Here is a 24687-nt window from a genome sequence, read left to right on the forward strand (position 1 = left end):
AGATAGCCTTCAATACTGTATTACAATTGCAAATGTTACGTGCATTACAAATAATATACTTTTGTAGGGATAATATGTAGGGTTAACTTGCTATGTTTACATATCTAAAACATGTGCCTTATTTTTCAGAGTTGGGCATTTGTATTGTACACTTCTATCTTATAAGGGGTTGAAATATTTTATTTTTGAAAAAATGTTCTTGATCATGTTTGATTGAGCTTAATTTACATTCATTATTGCTCGAAACCACATAAAAAACAAAATAATTAAAACTTGCTAAACATGCCCCCATATACGAGATGAATGAAGGGAGATAACTCACTTATCTGCTAATTTATAAAGGTTGGTTTATAGGCATTATATTAAATGAACCAGCGTTAATTGAATAATTATTTGATGTATTATACTAAACCGAAAATAACTAACTTGGTATCTCATTTAGAATGAATCCTTGCTTATCTTAACCGGTTTATTACCCTGCATCAATGGAAACTAATAAAGGAATTTAAGTGTTATTTTTAGGTCACCTGAGACAAAGTCTCAAATGACCTATTCTAATTTCCTTTTGGCAGTGGAATATGTTTTGGTAAACTTCAAATTTAAAAACTTTCTGTATTAGGTAGTAGACTGCAGATATCCTGGCCAGGGATGAATCTTTTTGTTAAGGAGAAATTCCTGTATTATCATATGCAAATTAATAAAACTAAAGAAATAAATGTATGCTATAATTGGTTTATAGACAATAATGAAGTGGTCTTCACATTGTGTTAAAAAGATATTAAAAAAATTTGGCTGAGATTAAAATTTTAGGATCATCCAAAAGTAACACTCGTCTGTATACATATATTGTATTAGTCTTTAATGTATTTGTTTATCATTTAGCTGAATGACCAACATATTACTTGATTTTATTGACAGATCCATTGATGAACAAGTCTCAAGTTCAAATATGGGTTGGTGTAAGTGTACCATTAATTTTTGTGTTGATTTATTTTTTGTCTTCAAGCAATTAACAAGTTTAAGAGTTCAGTATAGCTTTCTGTCATATATTTTTGAAGAATTAAAAGACCTTGAATTTGGCAAATAAAAAAACCCATATGTATGAGATGAATTTTGGAAATTTTGAAAACTCTTTGTAACTAAAGACAATTAAACAGAGTTCTTAAATCATTTCCCCTGTGATCTGTCAGAGAACTGTATGTAAGAGGTTGTTTTTTCCAATTGAATAATAGTTGTTGGGGAATATTTACTTCAATTTTAAATCCATATATCTGTCAGAAATTCAACTATGATTACATACTTTACACTCTCCTCAGACTGACAGCTCACTGGGAAAGCTGAAGAGAACTTTTTCCAGTGCATTTTCTGCTGCTGACAACTGCATGTCGAACAAGGAGCAAGCAGCCAAACGTAATTTATTAGAAATCTTTTGTGTTGGTCATTTTAAGTATGATGTCAAGTTATAGTTTCATGTCTGCATTTCTATTTATAAGGATCGATGACAAAGGTCACTTTCTTATAATAAAATGTTGGTTTCTGTAAAAAAAACCTGAATTGACATTTAAATAAAAACTTTATTCTGCCTTAAATATGATTTCTCATTTCTCTTTGGCAGAGATAAAACTTGACAACTTTGTTACTAAAAAGACATTGTCAGCATCTGACCTTGACCTTGACACTGTAGAGTCAACATCAGAAGATATTACTTTGGTTGTTCTACCACACTCATCCTTGGGATGCAAATTACATATCAATACATCAGAAGAAACATCAAGTTCCCAAATTTCAGAGGATACAGTGAGGTCAGAAGGTCAATTATCACATAATACAGAAGGGTCAGAAGGTCAATTATCACAGGATACAGAAAGGTCAGAAGGTCAATTATCACAGGATACAGAAAGGTCAGAAGGTCAATTATCACAGGATACAGAAAGGTCAGAAATTTCACATGATACAATGGTGTTAGGTTGTCAAGGTCAAAGTTTACAGAAAACTTTATTTGATACCAAAGATTCATTGACTGAGGAGATTGACATTCAAACATCAAAGGAAACTGTCAATTGGAATTTATCAGATCAAAATATGATGGACAATACACAAAGAGATGATCACCTCATATCAAAGGATATTGATGATAACACAAGAACTACCTCCTCCAACTCCAAAACTTCACTCTTATCAGACACTCATTTAAATACATCTGTGTTTTCTTCAACGAGACCTGTCTGTGACTCCAAGCCTTCACTGCCTGCATCCTCACCAATACAATCTCCCAAAAGTAAATCTCTGTCAGACTCGGGTGGAGACTCAGGTGGACATATTAAGTGTTACATGCCATCTACATCTGTCTTGGCCAGTGAGGGAGCTGTGTATGATATCCATGACAGAGGAGGTAACAGGATGTTAACACAGGAAGACAGTGTAAAACAACCGGCCGAGTCTGAGATAATCAAAACAGACTTTGTAAGTTTATTGTTACACAATCAACATAATAATTGATGAGTAATCCACTGATGATGTAGTGATTTGTGTGACTGATGTAGTGAGAGTGATTTGTGTGACTGATGATGATGTAGTGATTTGTGTGACTGATGATGTAGTGATTTGTGTGACTGATGATGTAGTGATTTGTGTGACTGATGGTGTAGTGATTTGTGTGACTGATGATGTAGTGATTTGTGTGACCGATGATGTAGTGATTTGTGTGACTGATGATGTAGTGATTTGTGTGACTGATGATGTAGTGATTTGTGTGACTGATGGTGTAGTGATATGTGTGACTGATGATGTAGTGATTTGCGTGACTTATGATGTAGTGATTTGTGTGACTGATGATGTAGTGATTTGTGTGACTGATGTAGTGAGAGTGATATGTGTGACTGATGTAGTGAGAGTGATATGTGTGACTGATGATGTAGTGATCTGTGTGACTGATGATGTAGTGATTTGTGTGACTGATGATGTAGTGATTTGTGTGACTGATGATGATGTAGTGATTTGTGTGACTGATGTAGTGATTTGTGTGACTGATGATGTAGTGATTTGTGTGACTGATGATGTAGTGATTTGTGTGACTGATGATGTAGTGATTTGTGTGACAGATGATGTAGTGATTTGTGTGACCGATGATGTAGTGATTTGTGTGACCGATGATGTAGTGATTTGTGTGACCGATGATGTAGTGATTTGTGTGACTGATGATGTAGTGATTTGTGTGACTGATGATGTAGTGATTTGTGTGACCGATGATGTAGTGATCTGTGTGACTGATGATGTAGTGATTTGTGTGACTGATGATGTAGTGATTTGTGTGACTGATGATGTAGTGATTTGTGTGACTGATGATGTAGTGATTTGTGTGACTGATGATGTAGTGATTTGTGTGACTGATGATGTAGTGATTTGTGTGACTGATGATGTAGTGATTTGTGTGACTGATGATGTAGTGATTTGTGTGACTGATGATGTAGTGATTTGTGTGACTGATGATGTAGTGATTTGTGTGACTGATGATGTAGTGATTTGTGTGACTGATGATGTAGTGATTTGTGTGACTGATGATGTAGTGATTTGTGTGACTGATGATGATGTAGTGATTTGTGTGACTGATGATGTAGTGATTTGTGTGACTGATGATGTAGTGATTTGTGTGACTGATGATGTAGTGATTTGCGTGACTTATGATGTAGTGATTTGTGTGACTGATGATGTAGTGATTTGTGTGACTGATGATGTAGTGATTTGTGTGACTGATGATGTAGTGACATTGATTTGTGTGACTGATGATGTAGTGATTTGTGTGACTGATGATGTAGTGATTTGTGTGACTGATGGTGTAGTGATTTGTGTGACTGATGGTGTAGTGATTTGTGTGACTGATGATGATGTAGTGATCTGTGTGACTGATGATGTAGTGATATGTGTGACTGATGATGTAGTGATTTGTGTGACTGATGATGTAGTGATTTGTGTGACTGATGATGTAGTGATATGTGTGACTGATGATGTAGTGATTTGTGTGACTGATAATGTAGTGATTTGTGTGACTGATGATGATGTAGTGATTTGTGTGACTGATGATGTAGTGATTTGTGTGACTGATGATGTAGTGACAGTGATATGTGTGACTGAAAAAATGGGAGTTAGCTGTAATTTCGCTTTAAAATGCTACATCTCCTTATAATGCCTTTGAACTACACCCAGATTTGGTCAGAAACATCATTAGGGGAGGGCAATCATAATCTATAATAGATGAGGCTGGTCCAACCTCTGGGGACAGTGGGGTACGTAAGGCCCCAAACCAGTAGCTTGGCTGAAATTTAGCCTTCAGATGCTCTTTCAAACCGAAATGGATAAAAACCAAATTGATCTGAATCATTACTGGCTGTGAACAGACAATTTATGGTAATTAGGATGGTAATTAGGATGGTAATTAGGATGGTAATCAGGATGGTAATTAGGATGGTAATTAGGATGGTAATCAGGATGGTAATTAGGATGGTAATTAGGATGGTAATCAGGATGGTAATTAGGATGGTAATTAGGATGGTAATCAGGATGGTAATTAGGATGGTAATTAGGATGGTAATCAGGATGGTAATCAGAATGGTAATTAGGATGGTAATCAGGATGGTAATCAGGATGATAATTAGGATGGTAATTAGGATGGTAATCAGGATGGTAATTAGGATGGTAATCAGGATGGTAATCAGGATGGTAATTAGGATGGTAATCAGGATGGTAATTAGGATGCCGGTTTGAGCCATTCTTATTTGGAGGGTGTGTTCCTGCTGTAAGTGTTTGTCAGATGACTGTTTAGCCCATGGACCTCTTGTTTTGTTTTGCAAATGTTTTCAGGGTTGGAGAAACACTGATTGTGTGATTATTATTTTTTAATTGTGTTTTAGGACAAATCAAGAGCAGAATTCAAACATGAGAAAACCATGAAGTTTAGCATGCTAAGCCTTCAAACTAAAGTCTCTGAGAAACAGAAAAGCATAGGTGGTAAGTTTGGTCAGAAAATTAATATATTGTACCAAGTAAAAACAAAGTTTACAATAGAGCATAGCAAAGATAGACTGAGGACAACCATCAACAAAAAAAAGAAAAAAAAGAAAGCAAGATGTTATAGAATATGGAGGAAATGGAAAGGGGGGGGGGGGGGGGGGGGGGGGTGACAAGATGTGTTATGGAGGAAATGGATGAGGGGGTGAACAAGATGTGTTATATGATATGGAGGAGGGGGGGGGGGGGGGGGAAAGGAGGTGGGGGGGGGGGGGGGGGGGGGGGGGGGGGGGGGGGGGACAAGATGTGTTATATAATATGGAGGAAATGGAGGGGGGGGGGGGGGGGGGGGGGGGACAAGATGTGTTATAGAATATGGAGGAGAAATGGAGGGGGGAAACAAGATGTGTTCTAGAACATAAAGAAAATTTCTTTTTTCACAGAAAAACTCAAGGAACAGGAATTTTATCGAACATTCCGTGCGAGCATTACACCAACAGACAACCAATCTGCAGAGGAAGAATTGCAGCGGGAAATCACGTAAGATTCAAAATAGAGTTAGCAACCAACACAGAATACTGAAAGTTTGGCATATCAACAAGGACATGTCTGACTTCATATCGCCGGACGAAATAGAATATTTCCAAACAATGTCCACCATAAAACTTGATCAACCTTTTTCTGTAAACCTGGTGTATAGAAAGGATACAGAAAATCATTTACTCTCTTACTCAAAGGAGTCATGATATTAAGTCAGTAGGAAGCTGAAATAAATGACCTTGACCTACTCACATAGGTGAAATGTTAAAAGATTTGAACAATAACCAAGAGACAGAGGATGACAATATTTGGCAAGTGGGATACTTGACAAAAAGACAACAGTTACTATAAGTTTGTTTACTTGAATGACCTTGAACTGCTTTCAAGATCACGGGAATCTATGGAAGCCGGTGAGTGCCACATGAACTAAACTTTTTGTCATAATTATGACTTGTGTTATTTGTAATTATGACATAGTTATCTCATAATTACGACTTAGTTATGTTGTAATTACGACTTAGTTATGTTGTAATTACGACTTAGTTATGTTGTAATTACGACTTAGCTATGTTGTAATTACGACTTAGCTATGTTGTAATTACGACTTAGTTATGTTGTAATTACGACTTAGTTATGTTGTAATAACGACTTAGTTATGTTATAATTACGACTTAGTTATGTTGTAATTACGACTTAGTTATGTTGTAATTACGACTTAATTATGTTGTAATTACGACTTAGCTATTTCGTAATTATGGCTTAGCTATTTCGTAATTATGACTTAGTATGTCGTAATTATGAATTAGCTACCTCGTAATTATGACATAGTTATGTTGTTATTACGACTTATGGTATCTCTTATTTGTTGCAATACTCAATATCAAAGCGAAAAACGTTAGGTTAAGCAAAATGCTTTGTGATATTTATAATCTGTTTCTATTGCAATGTGTTTGCGGTGATATGGATGTATATGTATTAGGATATATAGATATCGGTATATTTGTATATGTATTAGGATATATAGATATCGGTATATTTGTATATGTATTAGGATATATAGATATCGGTATATTTGTATATGTATTAGGATATATAGATATCGGTATATTTGTATATGTATTAGGATATATAGATATCGGTATATTTGTTGCAATTTCATAATAAGGATCATCATACACGAGCTGTTGAGCGTAAGAGCTAAACTGGGGAGGCTGGCAGGTCACGTTACTCCCTCCGTGTACCCGTTACTCCCTTCGTGTACCCGTTACTCCCTCCGTGTACCCGTTACTCCCTTCGTGTACCCGTTACTCCCTTCGTGTACCCGTTACTCCCTCCGTATATTGCTTATTTGTATAATTAAATTGTAACTATGATTAAGTTATCTTGCTATGTATTAGCAGTTATCAAGCAGTTAATTCGGGTAAGAGACACAAAAAAAAAACTGAGTGTTGATGTAAACTAAATCATTCGCATTGCTATAACTTATCAAATACATACATTTTACGCGTCATAGTTTCGCACGAAATGTTACCACAAAAGTTTTGATGCCCAGTACAGTCCTACTTAATGATATTTGGAAACATTTATAGCTTCCGCGTGTTATTTACAAGATTCAATTTCTGAAGTAATTAAACAACAAATTACTTCCCACGGCACTGTGTTTCTTTATGTTCTCACCATAGTATAGTTTGGTTAAAGGCAACGCAAATTAATGAATGAATCCCTTTCAACTGAAAAGTTTAGTTAAAATCGGTCTATCAACAGCAAAATTCAGGAAAATCCATTGAGAAAAAATGTCCTAGGTACCAAGAGAGCGCCGCGGTCAATGAGAGCATTGCCGCAAATAGGAGAAACCAAAAGCCTAAGTTACGAGATAACTATGTCGTAATTACGACATAACTTACGACATTACGACATAACTAAGTCGTAATTACGACATAACTAAGTCGTAATTATGACATAATAAGTTGTAATTACGACATGAAAAGTTTACTTCATGTGGCACTAACGGGCTTCCGTAGGAATCAAACATGTTGCAACTATTTCTCAAAAGTGTCCTGAATGAAGGGCTATTAGTTTAAAATTGACTTGAAGTCATGTGAATTTAAGTTTTTTAATTGTAATGGATCAAGAGTTAACCGTAGCCATACCTGTTTGGTATTATTTGATAAAATATGGTCAGTTTTACCTAATATTTAACTTCTTTGTACTCTACAGTTTTTATATGTGCTTGTTTTATTTTACAGACAAGATATGTTCAGTAGGATGGATATTCTGGGTCAGGTAAGTATTAGACTAGACCAACAAGGTAGGCCCCTATCTACATCCAAATATATCGCATCAAGGCTGGCCCCTATCTACATACAGATACATCACATCAAGGCTGGCACCTATCTACATACAGATATATCACAACAAGGCTGGCCCCTATCTACATACAGATACATCACATCAAGGCTGGCACCTATCTACATACAGATATATCACATCAAGGCTAGCGCTGGCCCCTATCTACATACAGATACATCACATCAAGGCTGGCCCCTATCTACATACAGATACATCACATCAAGGCTGGCCCCTATCTACATACAGATACATCATATCAAGGCTTGCCCCTATCTACATACAGATACATCATATCAAGGCTGGCCCCTATCTACATACAAATACATCATATCAAGGCTGGCCCCTATCTACATACAAATATATCACAACAAGGCTGGCCCCTATCTACATACAAATACATCACATCAAGGCTGGCCCCTATCTACATACAAATACATCACATCAAGGCTGGCCCCTATCTACATACATGTACAAATACATCACATCAAGGTGGCCCCAGTCTACAGCATGGCTGCATACATTTATGTTTATAAATGTACAGCTATCAACTAATGTTTTACTGGTGAATTAAAAGACAGTTTATGATTCATCCACAGTTCAACCTTGGATTCATTATTGTGAAGAATAGAGATGATTTGTTTATTGTTGATCAACATGCAACGGATGAGAAATACAACTTTGAACAGCTCCAGAAGCACACCGTACTACAGAGTCAACGCCTCATACAGTAGGTAACCCCCCCCCCCCCCCGGTCCTGAATTATCACATTACAGAGTCAACATCTCATACAGTTGGTCCTGAATTATCATATTACAGAGTCAACACCTCATACAGTAGGTACCCCCCTGGTCCTGAATTATCATATTACAGTGTCAACACCTCATACAGTAGGTACCCCCCAGTCCTGAATTATCATATTACAGAGTCAACATCTCATACAGTTGGTCCTGAATTATCATATTACAGAGTCAACACCTCATACAGTAGGTACCCCCCTGGTTCTGAATTATCATATTATAGTGTCAACGCCTCATACAGTAGGTACCCCCCTGGTCCTGAATTATCATATTACAGAGTCAACGCCTCATACAGTAGGTACCCCCCGGTCCTGAATTATCATATTACAGAGTCAACACCTCATACAGTAGGTACCCCTGGTCCTGAATTATCATATTACAGAGTCAACATCTCATACAGTTGGTCCTGAATTATCATATTACAGAGTCAACACCTCATACAGTAGGTACCCCCCTGGTCCTGAATTATCATATTATAGTGTCAACACCTCATACAGTTGGTCCTGAATTATCATATTACAGAGTCAACACCTCATACAGTAGGTACCCCCCTGGTCCTGAATTATCATATTACAGAGTCAGCACCTCATACAGTAGGTAACCCCCGGTCCTGAATTATCATATTACAGAGTCAACACCTCATACAGTAGGTACCCCCCTGGTCCTGAATTATCATATTACAGAGTCAACACCTCATACAGTAGGTACCCCCTGGTCCTGAATTATCATATTACAGAGTCAACACTTCATACAGTAGGTACCCCCCTGGTCCTGAATTATCATATTACAGAGTCAACACCTCATACAGTATGTCCTGAATTATCATACTACAGAGTCAACACCTCATACAGTAGGTACCCCCCGGTCCTGAATTATCATATTACAGAGTCAACACCTCATACAGTAGGTACCCCCCTGGTCCTGAATTATCATATTACAGAGTCAACACCTCATACAGTTGGTCCTGAATTATCATATTACAGAGTCAACACCTCATACAGTAGCTACCCCCCTGGTCCTGAATTATCATATTACAGAGTCAACACCTCATACAGTAGCTACCCCCCGGTTCTGAATTATCATATTACAGAGTCAACACCTCATACAGTAGGTACCCCCCCGGTCCTGAATTATCATATTAAAGAGTCAATGACTCACATAGTAGGTCCTTAATTATAACATGATGCTTGAATGTCCATGGACCTCTTGTATATTGCACAGATTTTGGCAATCTTTGTTCTGATGCATTAATTATTAGCTCATCGGTTACGAGTAACCGAGAGCTAATGCTGTCACACCGGCGTCGGCGTCGGTGTCGGCGTCCCACCCCAAAACTTTTTTTGCACCAAAACTCACTTTAAAGTTTTGGGGGTACGTTAAGTCCAAAAGTATACACCTATCACCCTTCTAATTTGGTTTATACATTCATTAGAGATCCAGGAGTGATGCTGTGGCAAATCGTGCAGAAAAAAATTGGCAGTTTGGCATTTTACTATTTAGTGGACTTACTTTTTTTGACACAAAAACTCACTTTAAAGATTTTGGGGGTTAGTTTTGAAAAGCTTGTAAGTCCACACCCTTCTTATTTGGTTTATACATTCATTAGAGGTCTAGGAGCGATATTATGTGACATACAATTTCAAAATGACATGCTTATACATACATAAAAAATGAATGCAAAGTGTGATTGCTGCCGCCAGTGAGCTTTCGCAATCATTGATTGCACTTGTTCAACCAAAGGACAGGCTCTCCCCTGCCACAGGGGTTTAAATGTTCTATAATTTGTATAAGAAAATATAACACTTTCAGGTATATCATGTATATCTTCAGTTTGAAGGCATTAAAATGTTTACCCTGACTCAGGCTGAGGGGCAGTATCTTTATGGTCGTATTGGCTGAGGGGCAATGTCTTTATGATCATGTTGGCTGAGGGGCAATGTCTTTATGATCATGTTGGCTGGGGGCAATGTCTTTATGATCATGTTGTCTGAGGGGCAATGTCTTAATTGTCATATTGTCTGAGGGGCAATGTCTTTATGATCATGTTGTCTGAGGGGCAATGTCTTCATGATCATGTTGGCTGGGGGCAATGTCTTTATGATCATGTTGTCTGAGGGGCAATGTCTTTATGATCATGTTGGCTGGGGGGGGGGGGGGGCAATGTCTTCATGGTCATGTTGGCTGGGGGGCAATGTCTTTATGATCATGTTGGCTGGGGGGCAATGTCTTCATGGTCATATTGTCTGAGGGGCAATGTCTTTATGATCATGTTGGCTGGGGGGGGGGGGGGGGGGCAATGTCTTCATGGTCATGTTGGCTGGGGGGCAATGTCTTCATGGTCATGTTGGCTGGGGGGCAATGCCTTAATTGTCATATTGTCTGAGGGGCAATGTCTTTATGATCATGTTGGCTGGGGGGCAATGTCTTTATGATCATATTGTCTGAGGGGCAATATCTTTATGATCATATTGTCTGAGGGGCAATGTCTTTATGATCATGTTGGCTGGGGGGCAATGTCTTTATTGTCATATTGTCTGAGGGGCAATGTCTTCATGATCATATTTGCTGAGGGGCAATGTCTTTATTGTCATGTTGGCTGAGGGGCAATGTCTTTATTGTCATATTGGCTGAGGGGCAATGTCTTTATTGTGATGTTGAAAGATTCCCCTATATGTTTACCTGTCAGTGGTAATATCAGTATATAATGAACAGTAATGCACTGTCTTATAGGGACTGTTGAAGTCCTTTGGCCTTGTCTTTATATACTTTCATGAATATAAGAAAACTTATTTTTGCTTTAGACCCAAGAACCTAGAACTGACAGCCAGCAATGAAACCATCCTGATGGACAACCTTGATATATTCCACCAGAATGGATTTGACTTTCTCATAGATGAATATGGTATGTATATTTTTGTGGCAGAGGTAAATGGTGTAATAGTGAGGATAGGATTTTTAAAAAAGGAAAACAAAGTATTTAAACTCGAAAAACTGGAAGTCAACCAGTAATATTATCTGGACAGTGACAGACGTTCAACATGTACCAGTAATTCTTTATGATAACCACCATCAACATCAAATATGGAATTAGAAAGGCATTATAATTACAAGCCAATGTTTGAACAATTACTAAAAACAGTACTACTGGACAGGGAACAATAGGTTTGTACCCCATCTGTCAGTCCCCTAACAGTACTATAGGTTTGTACTCTATCTGTCGGTCCCCTAACAGTACTACTGGAGGAGGCTATAGGTTTGTTCTCCATCTGTCAGTCCCCCACCAGTACTACTGGAAGGGACTATAGGTTTGTACTCCATCTGTCAGTCCCCTAACAGTACTACTGGAGGAGACTATAGGTTTGTACTCCATCTGTCAGTCCCCCACCAGTACTACTGGAGGAGGCTATAGGTTTGTACTCCATCTGTCAGTCCCCCACCAGTACTACTGGAGGGGATACAGGTGTGTCCATCTGTCCAGTACTACCAGACGGGATACAGGTGTGTCCATCTGTCCAGTACTACCAGACGGGATACAGGTGTGTCCATCTGTCCAGTACTACCAGAGGGGATACAGGTGTGTCCATCTGTCCAGTACTACCAGAGGGGATACAGGTGTGTCCATCTGTCCAGTACTACCAGAGGGGATACAGGTGTGTCCATCTGTCCAGTACTACCAGACGGGATACAGGTGTGTCCATCTGTCCAGTACTACCAGAGGGGATACAGGTGTGTCCATCTGTCCAGTACTACCAGAGGGGGATACAGGCGTGTCCATCTGTCCAGTACTACCAGAGGGGGATACAGGTGTGTCCATCTGTCCAGTACTACCAGAGGGGATACAGGTGTGTCCATCTGTCCAGTACTACCAGAGGGGGATACAGGTGTGTCCATCTGTCCAGTACTACCAGAGAGGATACAGGTGTGTCCATCTGTCCAGTACTACCAGAGGGGATACAGGTGTGTCCATCTGTCCAGTACTACCAGAGGGGATACAGGTGTGTCCATCTGTCCAGTACTACCAGAGGGGGATACAGGTGTGTCCATCTGTCCAGTACTACTGGAGGGGATACAGGTGTGTCCATCTGTCCAGTACTACCAGAGGGGATACAGGTGTGTCCATCTGTCCAGTACTACCAGACGGGATACAGGTGTGTCCATCTGTCCAGTACTACCAGAGGGGATACAGGTGTGTCCATCTGTCCAGTACTACCAGAGGGGATACAGGTGTGTCCATCTGTCCAGTACTACCAGACGGGATACAGGTGTGTCCATCTGTCCAGTACTACCAGAGGGGATACAGGTGTGTCCATCTGTCCAGTACTACCAGAGGGGGATACAGGCGTGTCCATCTGTCCAGTACTACCAGAGGGGGATACAGGTGTGTCCATCTGTCCAGTACTACCAGAGGGGATACAGGTGTGTCCATCTGTCCAGTACTACCAGAGGGGGATACAGGTGTGTCCATCTGTCCAGTACTACCAGAGAGGATACAGGTGTGTCCATCTGTCCAGTACTACCAGAAGGAGATACAGGTGTGTCCATCTGTCCAGTACTACCAGAAGGAGATACAGGTGTGTCCATCATCTAGAACTCCTCCCACTCCCTCCCACAAAGGGGTAAAGCCAGTGTCTATTTTCTGTTTCAGCCCCTCCCACAAAGGGGTAAAGCCTGTGTCTATTTTCTGTTTCAGCCCCTCCCACTCCCTCCCACAAAGGGGTAAAGCCTGTGTCTATTTTCTGTTTCAGCCCCTCCCACTCAGCGTGTTAAACTTGTTTCAACTCCTGTCAGCAAAAATTGGAACTTTGGAAAAGAAGGTAAACTAATTGCAAGGTCTACTGGCATTAGGTTATCTATCCTTCTGTCCATCTGTCTTCCCCAGGTGTCCTTTGGGCTGAATTCACAATTTATTCATAGAAATATCTTTGTTTCCTATCAAGAAGGAAGGTAACTTGTTTACATTTTGATTTTTGCCCACATTTTCTTGTTTGTTCACCTGCTGGAAGAGCAGTCAACTTATTCTTTCAATAACTTCTCAATAACTGAGAGATCCAGAAACCTGATATTTGGTCTGTAGCAAGGTGGGATAAAGGGCTGACAAGTTAGTTTAAATGAATGACCTTGACCTAATACACTCACAAGTGTCAAATGTGTGTAATATATATAGTTTTTATCTCAATTCGTCTTTGTACATACGTAATGTTCATATGTACATTTTGTATCATCAAAAAGTGTCAGCATGCTAGCCGCTTCATTCCTGGAGGGGTTTTGATAAATCTTCACACACTTACAAAGGTCTGTGGTATCTCTGACAAGTTTCAGTTTCAGATATTTTGGGTCAAGGTAACTTACTGTTTTTGGAAAAATCCTTTGCAGCACCCTTGCTTCTTCCCTCTTTAGCACTACTTTCTATACTGGTTTTACCAAACTCAGTTGACTTGTTTTACCAAACTCAGTTGACTTGTTTTACCAAACTCAGTTGACTTGTTTTACCAAACTCAGTTGACTTGTTTTATCAAACTCAGTTGACTTGTTTTACCAAACTCAGTTTACTTGTTTTACCAAACTCAGTTTACTTGTTTTACCAAATTCAGTTGACTTGTTTTACCAAACTCAGTTTACTTGTTTTATCAAACTCAGTTGACTTGTTTTATCAAACTCAGTTGACTTGTTTTACCAAACTCAGTTGACTTGTTTTACCAAACTCAGTTGACTTGTTTTATCAAACTCAGTTTACTTGTTTTACCAAACTCAGTTTACTTGTTTTATCAAACTCAGTTTACTTGTTTTATCAAACTCAGTTGACTTGTTTTACCAAACTCAGTTGACTTGTTTTACCAAACTGATCAGTTGACTTGTTTTATCAAATTCAGTTGACTTGTTTTATCAAATTCAGTTTACTTGTTTTATCAAACTCAGTTTACTTGTTTTATCAAACTCAGTTGACTTGTTTTATCAAACTCAGTTGACTTGTTTTATCAAACTCAGTTTACTTGTTTTACCAAACTCAGTTTACTTGTTTTACCAAACTCAGTTGACTTGTTTTACCAAACTCAGTTTACTTGTTTTATCAAACTCAGTTTACTTGTTTTATCAAACTCAGTTGACTTGTTTTATCAAACTCAGTTGACTTGTTTTATCAAATTCGGTTGACTTGTTTTATCAAACTCAGTTTACTTGTTTTACCAAACTCAGTTGACTTATTTTACCAAACTCAGTTGACTTGTTTCATCAAACTCAGTTGACTTGTTTTATCAAACTCAGTTTACTTGTTCTATCAAACTCAGTTTACTTGTTTTATCAAACTCAGTTGACTTGTTTTACCAAACTCAGTTGACTTGTTTTACCAAACTCAGTTTACTTGTTTTATCAAACTCAGTTTACTTGTTTTACCAAACTCAGTTGACTTGTTTTATCAAACTCAGTTTACTTGTTTTACCAAACTCAGTTTACTTGTTTTACCAAACTCAGTTTACTTGTTTTATCAAACTCAGTTTACTTTTTCAAATTAAGAACTGGTTTGGAGACCAAACAGATGGTCAAAGTAAATTCACTTAGCCTACTCCTATATTGAAATAAAGTGGTCATCAGCCTTAGCAACAACATTATTGATATCGATTAACTGTTACATTAGTGTAGCAGGTGAACAAATTACAGGCCCATTCAACCTCTTGTGAACATTATTATTTCTGTTTTGGTATCAAACTTGTCATTTTTTAATAATTTTTCTTTCAGATGTTGAGGAGATGATTTTTATGCTTTCTGACTCCCCTGTGAGTATAAAACATTTAATGATTATACGTGCTTTCTCTCTGACTCCCCTTTCATTGACAGGGTATTGTTAGGCAATCCCTAAATCAACAAGACCGACTTTTCTGACATCAATGTGTTCTGTCTCTACATTTACTACACAATTGACATAAATGTGCTGTACCTACATTAACTAGACATTGTCTGAAATAGATGTTCTGTACCTACATTAACTAGACATTGTCTGACATAGATGTTCTGTCTCTTCATTAACTAGACATTGTCTGACATAAATGTGCTGTCTCTACATTAACTAGACATTGTCTGACATAGATGTTCTGTCTCTTCATTAACTAGACATTGTCTGACATAGATGTTCTGTACCTACATTAATTAGACATTGTCTGACATAAGTGTTCTGTACCTACATTAAGTAGACATTGTCTGACATAGATGTTCTGTCTCTACATTAACTAGACATTGTCTGACATAGATGTTCTGTCTCTACATTAACAAGACATTGTCTGACATAGATGTTCTGTACCTACATTAACTAGACATTGTCTGACATAGATATGCTGTACCTTCATTAACTAGACATTGTCTGACATAGATGTTCTGTACCTACATTAACTAGACATTGTCTGACATAAATGTTCTGTACCTTCATTAACTAGACATTGTCTGACATAGATGTTCTGTACCTACATTAACTATACATTGTCTGAAATAGATGTTCTGTCTCTACATTAACTAGACATTGTCTGACATAAATGTTCTGTCTCTTCATTAACTAGACATTGTCTGACATAGATGTTCTGTACCTACTTTAACCAGACATTGTCTGACATAAATGTGCTGTACCTACATTAACTAGACATTGTCTGACATAGATGTTCTGTCTCTTCATTAACTAGACATTGTCTGACATAGATGTTCTGTACCTACATTAACTAGACATTGTCTGAAATAGATGTTCTGTACCTACATTAACTAGACATTGTCTGACATAGATGTTCTGTCTCTACATTAACTAGACATTGTCTGACATAGATGTGCTGTACCTACATTAACTAGACATTGTCTGACATAGATGTTCTGTCTCTTCATTAACTAGACATTGTCTGACATAGATGTTCTGTACCTACATTAACTAGACATTGTCTGACATAGATGTTCTGTCTCTTCATTAACTAGACATTGTCTGACATAGATGTTCTGTACCTACATTAACTAGACATTGTCTGACATAGATGTTCTGTACCTACATTAACTAGACATTGTCTGACATAGATGTTCTGTCTCTACATTAACAAGACATTGTCTGACATAGATGTTCTGTACCTACATTAACTAGACATTGTCTGACATAGATGTTCTGTACCTACATTAACTAGACATTGTCTGACATAAATGTTCTTTACCTACATTAACTAGACATTGTCTGACATAGATGTTCTGTCTCTACATTAACTAGACATTGTCTGAAATTGATGTTCTGTCTCTACATTAACTAGACATTGTCTGACATAGATGTTCTGTACCTACATTAACTAGACATTGTCTGACATAAATGTTCTGTACCTACATTAATTAGACATTGCCTGTCATAGATGTTCTGTACCTACATTAACTAGACATTGTCTGACATAGATGTTCTGTCTCTACATTAACTAGACATTGTCTGACATAGATGTTCTGTCTCTACATTAACTAGACATTGTCTGAAATAGATGTTCTGTACCTACATTAACTAGACAGTGTCTGACATAGATGTGCTGTCTCTACATTAACTAGACATTGTCTGACTTAGATGTTCTGTACCTACATTAACTAGACATTGTCTGACATAGATGTGCTGTACCTACATTAACTAGACATTGTCTGACATAGATGTTCTGTACCATACATTAACTAGACATTGTCTGACTTAGATGTTCTGTACCTACATTAACTAGACATTGTCTGACATAGATGTTCTGTCTCTACATTAACTAGACATTGTCTGACATAGATGTGCTGTACCTACATTAACTAGACATTGTCTGACATAGATGTTCTGTACCATACATTAACTAGACATTGTCTGACATAGATCGATGTGCTGTACCTTCATTATAACTAGACATTGTCTGACATAAATGTTCTGTACCTACATTAATTAGACATTGCCTGACATAGATGTTCTGTACCTACATTAACTAGACATTTTCTGACATAGATGTTCTGTCTCTACATTAACTAGACATTGTCTGACATAGATGTGCTGTACCTACATTAACTAGACATTGTCTGACTTAGATGTTCTGTACATTCATTAACAAGACATTGTCTGACATAGATGTTCTGTCTCTACAGTAACTAGACATTGTCTGACATAGATGTTCTGTCTCTTCATTAACTAGACATTGTCTGACATAGATGTTCTGTACCTACATTAACTAGACATTGTCTGACATAGATGTTCTGTCTCTACATTAACTAGACATTGTCTGACATAGATGTGCTGTACCTACATTAACTAGACATTGTCTGACATAGATGTTCTGTCTCTACATTAACTAGACATTGTCTGACATAGATGTTCTGTCTCTACATTAGTTAGACATTGTCTGACATAAGTGTTCTGTACCTACATTAATTAGACATTGTCTGACATAAGTGTTCTGTACCTACATTAATTAGACATTGTCTGACATAGATGTTCTGTCTCTTCATTAACTAAACATTGTCTGACATAAATGTGCTGTACCTTCATTAACTAGACATTGTCTGACATAGATGTTCTGTCTCTACATTAACTAGACATTGTCTGACATAGATGTTCTGTCTCTACATTAACTAGATATTGTCTGACATAGATGTTCTGTCTCTACATTAACTAGACATTGTCTGACATATATGTTCCGTACCTTCATTAACTCGACTTGGACACTGTAGTATATGATGTAACTACATTCTCTCTTTGCGCTAGGGTGTCATGTGCAGACCTTCTCGTATCAGGCAGATGTTTGCATCACGATCCTGCAGGAAGTCTGTTATGATTGGCACGGCACTGAACCATACAGAAATGAAAAAGGTAAATAATCAAAATACCCAACCCGAAGGTACATAAATATTTTCAGTCAATTTGAGGGATAACCAACAGTCACTTTAGATAACCATTAGTCCCTGTTATAACCAACAGTCCCTCTAGATAATCACCAGTTCCTGTAGATAACTACCTGTCCCTGTAGATAACCACCAGTGACTTTAGATAACCACGAGTCATTGTAGATAACCACCAGTCATTGTAGATAACCACCAGTCACTGTAGATAACCACCAATCCATGTAGATAACCACCAGTTACTGTAGATAACCACCAGTCACTGTAGACTACCACCAGTCACTGTAGAAAACCACCAGTCACTGTAGATAACCACCAGTCACTGTAGATAATCACCAGTTACTAGATAACCACCAGTCACTGTAGATAACCACCAGTTACTGTAGATAACCACCAGTCACTGTAGACTACCACCAGTCACTGTAGAAAACCACCAGTCACTGTAGATAACCACCAGTCACTGTAGATAATCACCAGTTACTAGATAACCACCAGTGACTGTAGATTACCACCAGTGACTGTAGATAACCACCAGTGACTGTAGATAACCACCAGTCCATGTGGATAACCACCAGTGACTGTAGATAACCACCAGTCACTGTAGATTACCACCAGTCACTGTAGATAACCACCAGTCCATGTAGACTACCACCAGTCACTGTAGATAACCACCAGTCACTGTAGACTACCACCAGTCACTGTAGATAACCACCAGTCCTTGTAATAACCACCAGTCCCTGTAGATTACCACCAGTCACTGTAGATAACCACCAGTCACTGTAGATAACCACCAGTCACTGTAGATAACCACCAGTCACTGTAGATAACCACCAGTCACTGTAGATAACCACCAGTCCTTGTAATAACCACCAGCCCCTGTAGATTACCACCAGTCACTGTAGATTACCACCAGTCACTGTAGATAACCACCAGTCACTGTAGATAACCACCAGTCACTGTAGATAACCACCAGTCACTGTAGATAACCACCAGTCCTTGTAATAACCACCAGTCACTGTAGACTACCACCAGTCACTGTAGACTACCACCAGTCACTGTAGACTACCACCAGTCACTGTAGATAACCACCAGTCACTGTAGATAACCACCAGTCATTGTAGATAACCACCAGTCATTGTAGATAACCATCAGTCACTGTAGATAACCACCAGTCACTGTAGATTACCACCAGTCACTGTAGATAACCACCAGTCACTGTAGATTACCACCAGTCACTGTAGATAACCACCAGTCACTGTAGATAACCACCAGTCACTGTAGATAACCACCAGTCACTGTAGATAACCACCAGTCACTTTAGATAACCACCAGTCACTGTAGATAACCACCAGTCCATGTAGATAACCACCAGTGACTTTCGATAACCACCAGTCACTGTAGATAACCACCAGTCCCTGTAGATTACCACCAGTCACTGTAGATAACCACCAGTCACTGTAGATAACCACCAGTCACTGTAGATAACCACCAGTCACTGTAGATAACCACCAATCCATGTAGATAACCACCAATCCATGTAGATAACCACCAGTGACTTTAGATAACCACCAGTCACTGTAGATAACCACCAGTCACTGTAGATAACCACCAGTCACTGTAGATAACCACCAGTCCATGTAGATAACCACCAATCCATGTAGATAACCACCAGTCACTGTAGATAACCACCAGTCCATGTAGATAACCACCAGTCACTGTAGATAACCACCAGTCACTGTAGATAACCACCAGTCCATGTAGATAACCACCAGTCACTGTAGATTACCACCAGTCACTGTAGATAACCACCTGTCACTGTAGATAACCACCAGTCACTGTAGATAACCACCAGTCACTGTAGATAACCACCAGTCACTGTAGATAACCACCAGTCCATGTAGATTACCACCAGTCACTGTAGATAACCACCAATCCATGTAGATAACCACCAATCCATGTAGATAACCACCAGTCACTGTAGATAACCACCAGTCCATGTAGATAACCACCAGTCACTGTAGATAACCACCAGTCACTGTAGATAACCACCAGTCCATGTAGATAACCACCAGTCACTGTAGATAACCACCAGTCCATGTAGATTACCACCAGTCACTGTAGATAACCACCAATCCATGTAGATAACCACCAATCACTGTAGATAACCACCAGTCACTGTAGATAACCACCAGTCACTGTAGATAACCACCAGTCACTGTAGATAACCACCAGTCACTGTAGATAACCACCAGTCACTGTAGATAACCACCAGTCACTGTAGATAACCACCAATCACTGTAGATAACCACCAGTCACTGTAGATAACCACCAGTCCATGTAGATAACCACCAGTCACTGTAGATAACCACCAGTGACTGTAGATAACCACCAATCACTGTAGATAACCACCAATCACTGTAGATAACCACCAGTCACTGTAGATAACCACCAGTCACTGTAGATAACCACCAGTCACTGTAGATAACCACCAGTCCATGTGGATAACCACCAGTCCATGTAGATAACCACCAGTCACTGTAGATAACCACCAGTCCATGTAGATAACCACCACCAGTCACTGTAGATAACCACCAGTCACTGTAGATAACCACCAGTCATTGTAGATAACCACCAGTCACTGTAGATAACCACCAGTCACTGTAGATTACCACCAGTCATTGTAGATAACCACCAGTGACTGTAGATAACCACCAGTCACTGTAGATAACCACCAGTCACTGTAGATTACCACCAGTCACTGTAGATAACCACCTGTCACTGTAGATTACCACCAGTCACTGTAGATAACCATCAGTCACAGTAGATAACCACCAGTCCATGTAGATAACCACCAGTCACTGTAGATAACCGCCAGTCACTGTAGATTACCACCAGTCACTGTAGATAACCACCAGTCACTGTAGATTACCACCAGTCACTGTAGATTACCACCAGTCACTGTAGATAACCACCAGTCACTTTAGATAACCACCAGTCACTGTAGATAACCACCAGTCATTGTAGATAACCACCAGTCACTGTAGATAACCACCAGTCCATGTAGATAACCACCGGTCACTGTAGATTACCACCAGTCACTGTAGATAACCACCTGTCACTGTAGATAACCACCAGTCACTGTAGATAACCACCAGTCCATGTAGATTACCACCAGTCACTGTAGATAACCACCAATCCATGTAGATAACCACCAATCCATGTAGATAACCACCAGTCACTGTAGATAACCGCCAGTCACTGTAGATTACCACCAGTCACTGTAGATAACCACCAGTCACTGTAGATTACCACCAGTCACTGTAGATAACCACCAATCCATGTAGATAACCACCAGTCACTGTAGATAACCACCAGTCCATGTAGATAACCACCAGTCACTGTAGATAACCACCAGTCACTGTAGATAACCACCAGTGACTTTAGATAACCACCAGTCACTGTAGATTACCACCAGTCACTGTAGATAACCACCTGTCACTGTAGATAACCACCAGTCACTGTAGATAACCACCAGTCCATGTAGATTACCACCAGTCACTGTAGATAACCACCAATCCATGTAGATAACCACCAATCCATGTAGATAACCACCAGTCCATGTAGATAACCACCAGTCACTGTAGATAACCACCAATCACTGTAGATAACCACCAGTGACTTTAGATAACCACCAGTCACTGTAGATTACCACCAGTCACTGTAGATAACCACCTGTCACTGTAGATAACCACCAGTCACTGTAGATAACCACCAGTCCATGTAGATTACCACCAGTCACTGTAGATAACCACCAATCCATGTAGATAACCACCAATCCATGTAGATAACCACCAGTCACTGTAGATTACCACCAATCCATGTAGATAACCACCAGTCCATGTAGATAACCACCAGTCACTGTAGATAACCACCAGTCACTGTAGATAACCACCAGTCCATGTAGATAACCACCAGTCACTGTAGATAACCACCAGTCACTGTAGATAACCACCAGTCCATGTAGATAACCACCAGTCACTGTAGATAACCACCAGTCCATGTAGATTACCGCCAGTCACTGTAGATAACCACCAATCCATGTAGATAACCACCAATCCATGTAGATAACCACCAGTCCATGTAGATAACCACCAGTCACTGTAGATAACCACCAGTCACTGTAGATAACCACCAGTCACTGTAGATAACCACCAGTGACTTTAGATAACCACCAGTCACTGTAGATTACCGCCAGTCACTGTAGATAACCACCAATCCATGTAGATAACCACCAGTCCATGTAGATAACCACCAGTCACTGTAGATAACCACCAGTCACTGTAGATAACCACCAATCACTGTAGATAACCACCAGTCACTGTAGATAACCACCAGTCCATGTAGATAACCACCAGTCCATGTAGATAACCACCAGTCACTGTAGATAACCACCAGTCACTGTAGATAACCACCAGTCACTGTAGATAACCACCAGTCCCTGTAGATAACCACCAATCCATGTAGATAACCACCAGTCACTGTAGATAACCACCAGTCCATGTAGATAACCACCAGTCCATGTAGATAACCACCAGTCACTGTAGATAACCACCAGTCACTGTAGATAACCACCAATCCATGTAGATAACCACCAGTCACTGTAGATAACCACCAGTCCCTGTAGATAACCACCAATCCATGTAGATAACCACCAGTCACTGTAGATAACCACCAGTCCATGTAGATAACCACAAGTCACTGTAGATAACCACCAGTCACTGAAGATAACCACTAGTGACTTTAGATAACCACCAGTCACTGTAGATTACCACCAGTCACTGTAGATAACCACCTGTCACTGTAGATAACCACCAGTCACTGTAGATAACCACCAGTCCATGTAGATAACCACCAGTCACTGTAGATAACCACCAATCCATGTAGATAACCACCAATCCATGTAGATAACCACCAGTCACTGTAGATTACCACCAATCCATGTAGATAACCACCTGTCACTGTAGATAACCACCAGTCACTGTAGATTACCACCAATCCATGTAGATAACCACCAGTCCATGTAGATAACCACCAGTCACTGTAGATAACCACCAGTCACTGTAGATAACCACCAGTCCATGTAGATAACCACCAGTCACTGTAGATAACCACCAGTCACTGTAGATAACCACCAGTCACTGTAGATTACCACCAGTCACTGTAGATAACCACCAATCCATGTAGATAACCACCAATCCATGTAGATAACCACCAGTCACTGTAGATAACCACCAGTCCATGTAGATAACCACCAGTCCATGTAGATAACCACCAGTCACTGTAGATAACCACCAGTCACTGTAGATAACCACCAGCCCCTGTAGATTACCACCAGTCACTGTAGATAACCACCAATCCATGTAGATAACCACCAATCCATGTAGATAACCACCAGTCACTGTAGATAACCACCAGTCACTGTAGATAACCACCAGTGACTTTAGATAACCACCAGTCACTGTAGATAACCACCAATCCATGTAGATAACCACCAATCCATGTAGATAACCACCAGTCACTGTAGATAACCACCAGTCACTGTAGATAACCACCAATCCATGTAGATAACCACCAATCCATGTAGATAACCACCAGTCACTGTAGATAACCGCCAGTCACTGTAGATAACCACCAGTCACTGTAGATAACCACCAGTCACTGTAGATAACCACCAGTCACTGTAGATAACCACCAGTCACTGTAGATAACCGCCAGTCACTGTAGATAACCACCAGTCACTGTAGATAACCACCAGTCCGTGTAGATAAGCACCAGTTACTGTAGATAACCGCCAGTCCATGTTGATAACCACCAGTCACTGTAGAGGTAAATATATTTCAAACTTCTCTCCAAATTGTTTCGTGCCATTAATGAAGTGAAAAGTGGTGGAAATGTTCAGGAAAGTTAGTTAGCAATGTGTTAGTATTTGTTAAGGATGTACACCTCTCAGATGCCAAAAAATTCCTGTAATAAACTTTTTTCTAATATTAATTTTGGAAATGGGAAATTATTTACATTGTGTTGAACATTTACAAAGTTGTACAGAAAATGACTTTAGTGATCAAGCTAGAGTAAAAAATGT

At 39.3% G+C, this 24687-nt stretch overlaps 1 protein-coding gene across 5 annotated transcripts in view; it reads left to right on the plus strand.

The window, feature by feature from the left end:
- LOC117339364 (mismatch repair endonuclease PMS2-like) overlaps positions 1-24687 on the plus strand; it is a 72078-nt gene that overhangs the window by 45606 nt on the left and 1785 nt on the right. Inside the window, exons 13-24 of one of the 5 annotated variants that reach the window (XM_033900924.1) lie at positions 919-952; positions 1317-1410; positions 1616-1901; positions 1935-2463; positions 4908-5004; positions 5448-5544; positions 7791-7827; positions 8490-8620; positions 11492-11592; positions 13436-13504; positions 15423-15460; positions 18412-18516. In XM_033900924.1, the coding sequence (XP_033756815.1) occupies positions 919-952; positions 1317-1410; positions 1616-1901; positions 1935-2463; positions 4908-5004; positions 5448-5544; positions 7791-7827; positions 8490-8620; positions 11492-11592; positions 13436-13504; positions 15423-15460; positions 18412-18516 (1618 nt within the window). Of the gene's footprint in view, positions 1-918; positions 953-1316; positions 1411-1615; positions 2464-4907; positions 5005-5447; positions 5545-7790; positions 7828-8489; positions 8621-11491; positions 11593-13435; positions 13505-15422; positions 15461-18411; positions 18517-24687 lie in introns of all 5 variants that reach the window. The other 4 variants (XM_033900931.1, XM_033900940.1, XM_033900915.1 and 1 more) reach the window with 4 other exon arrangements.

This window comes from Pecten maximus, chromosome 1, assembly GCF_902652985.1.
Source record: "Pecten maximus chromosome 1, xPecMax1.1, whole genome shotgun sequence".
NCBI classification, from domain to species: Eukaryota; Metazoa; Mollusca; class Bivalvia; order Pectinida; family Pectinidae; genus Pecten; species Pecten maximus.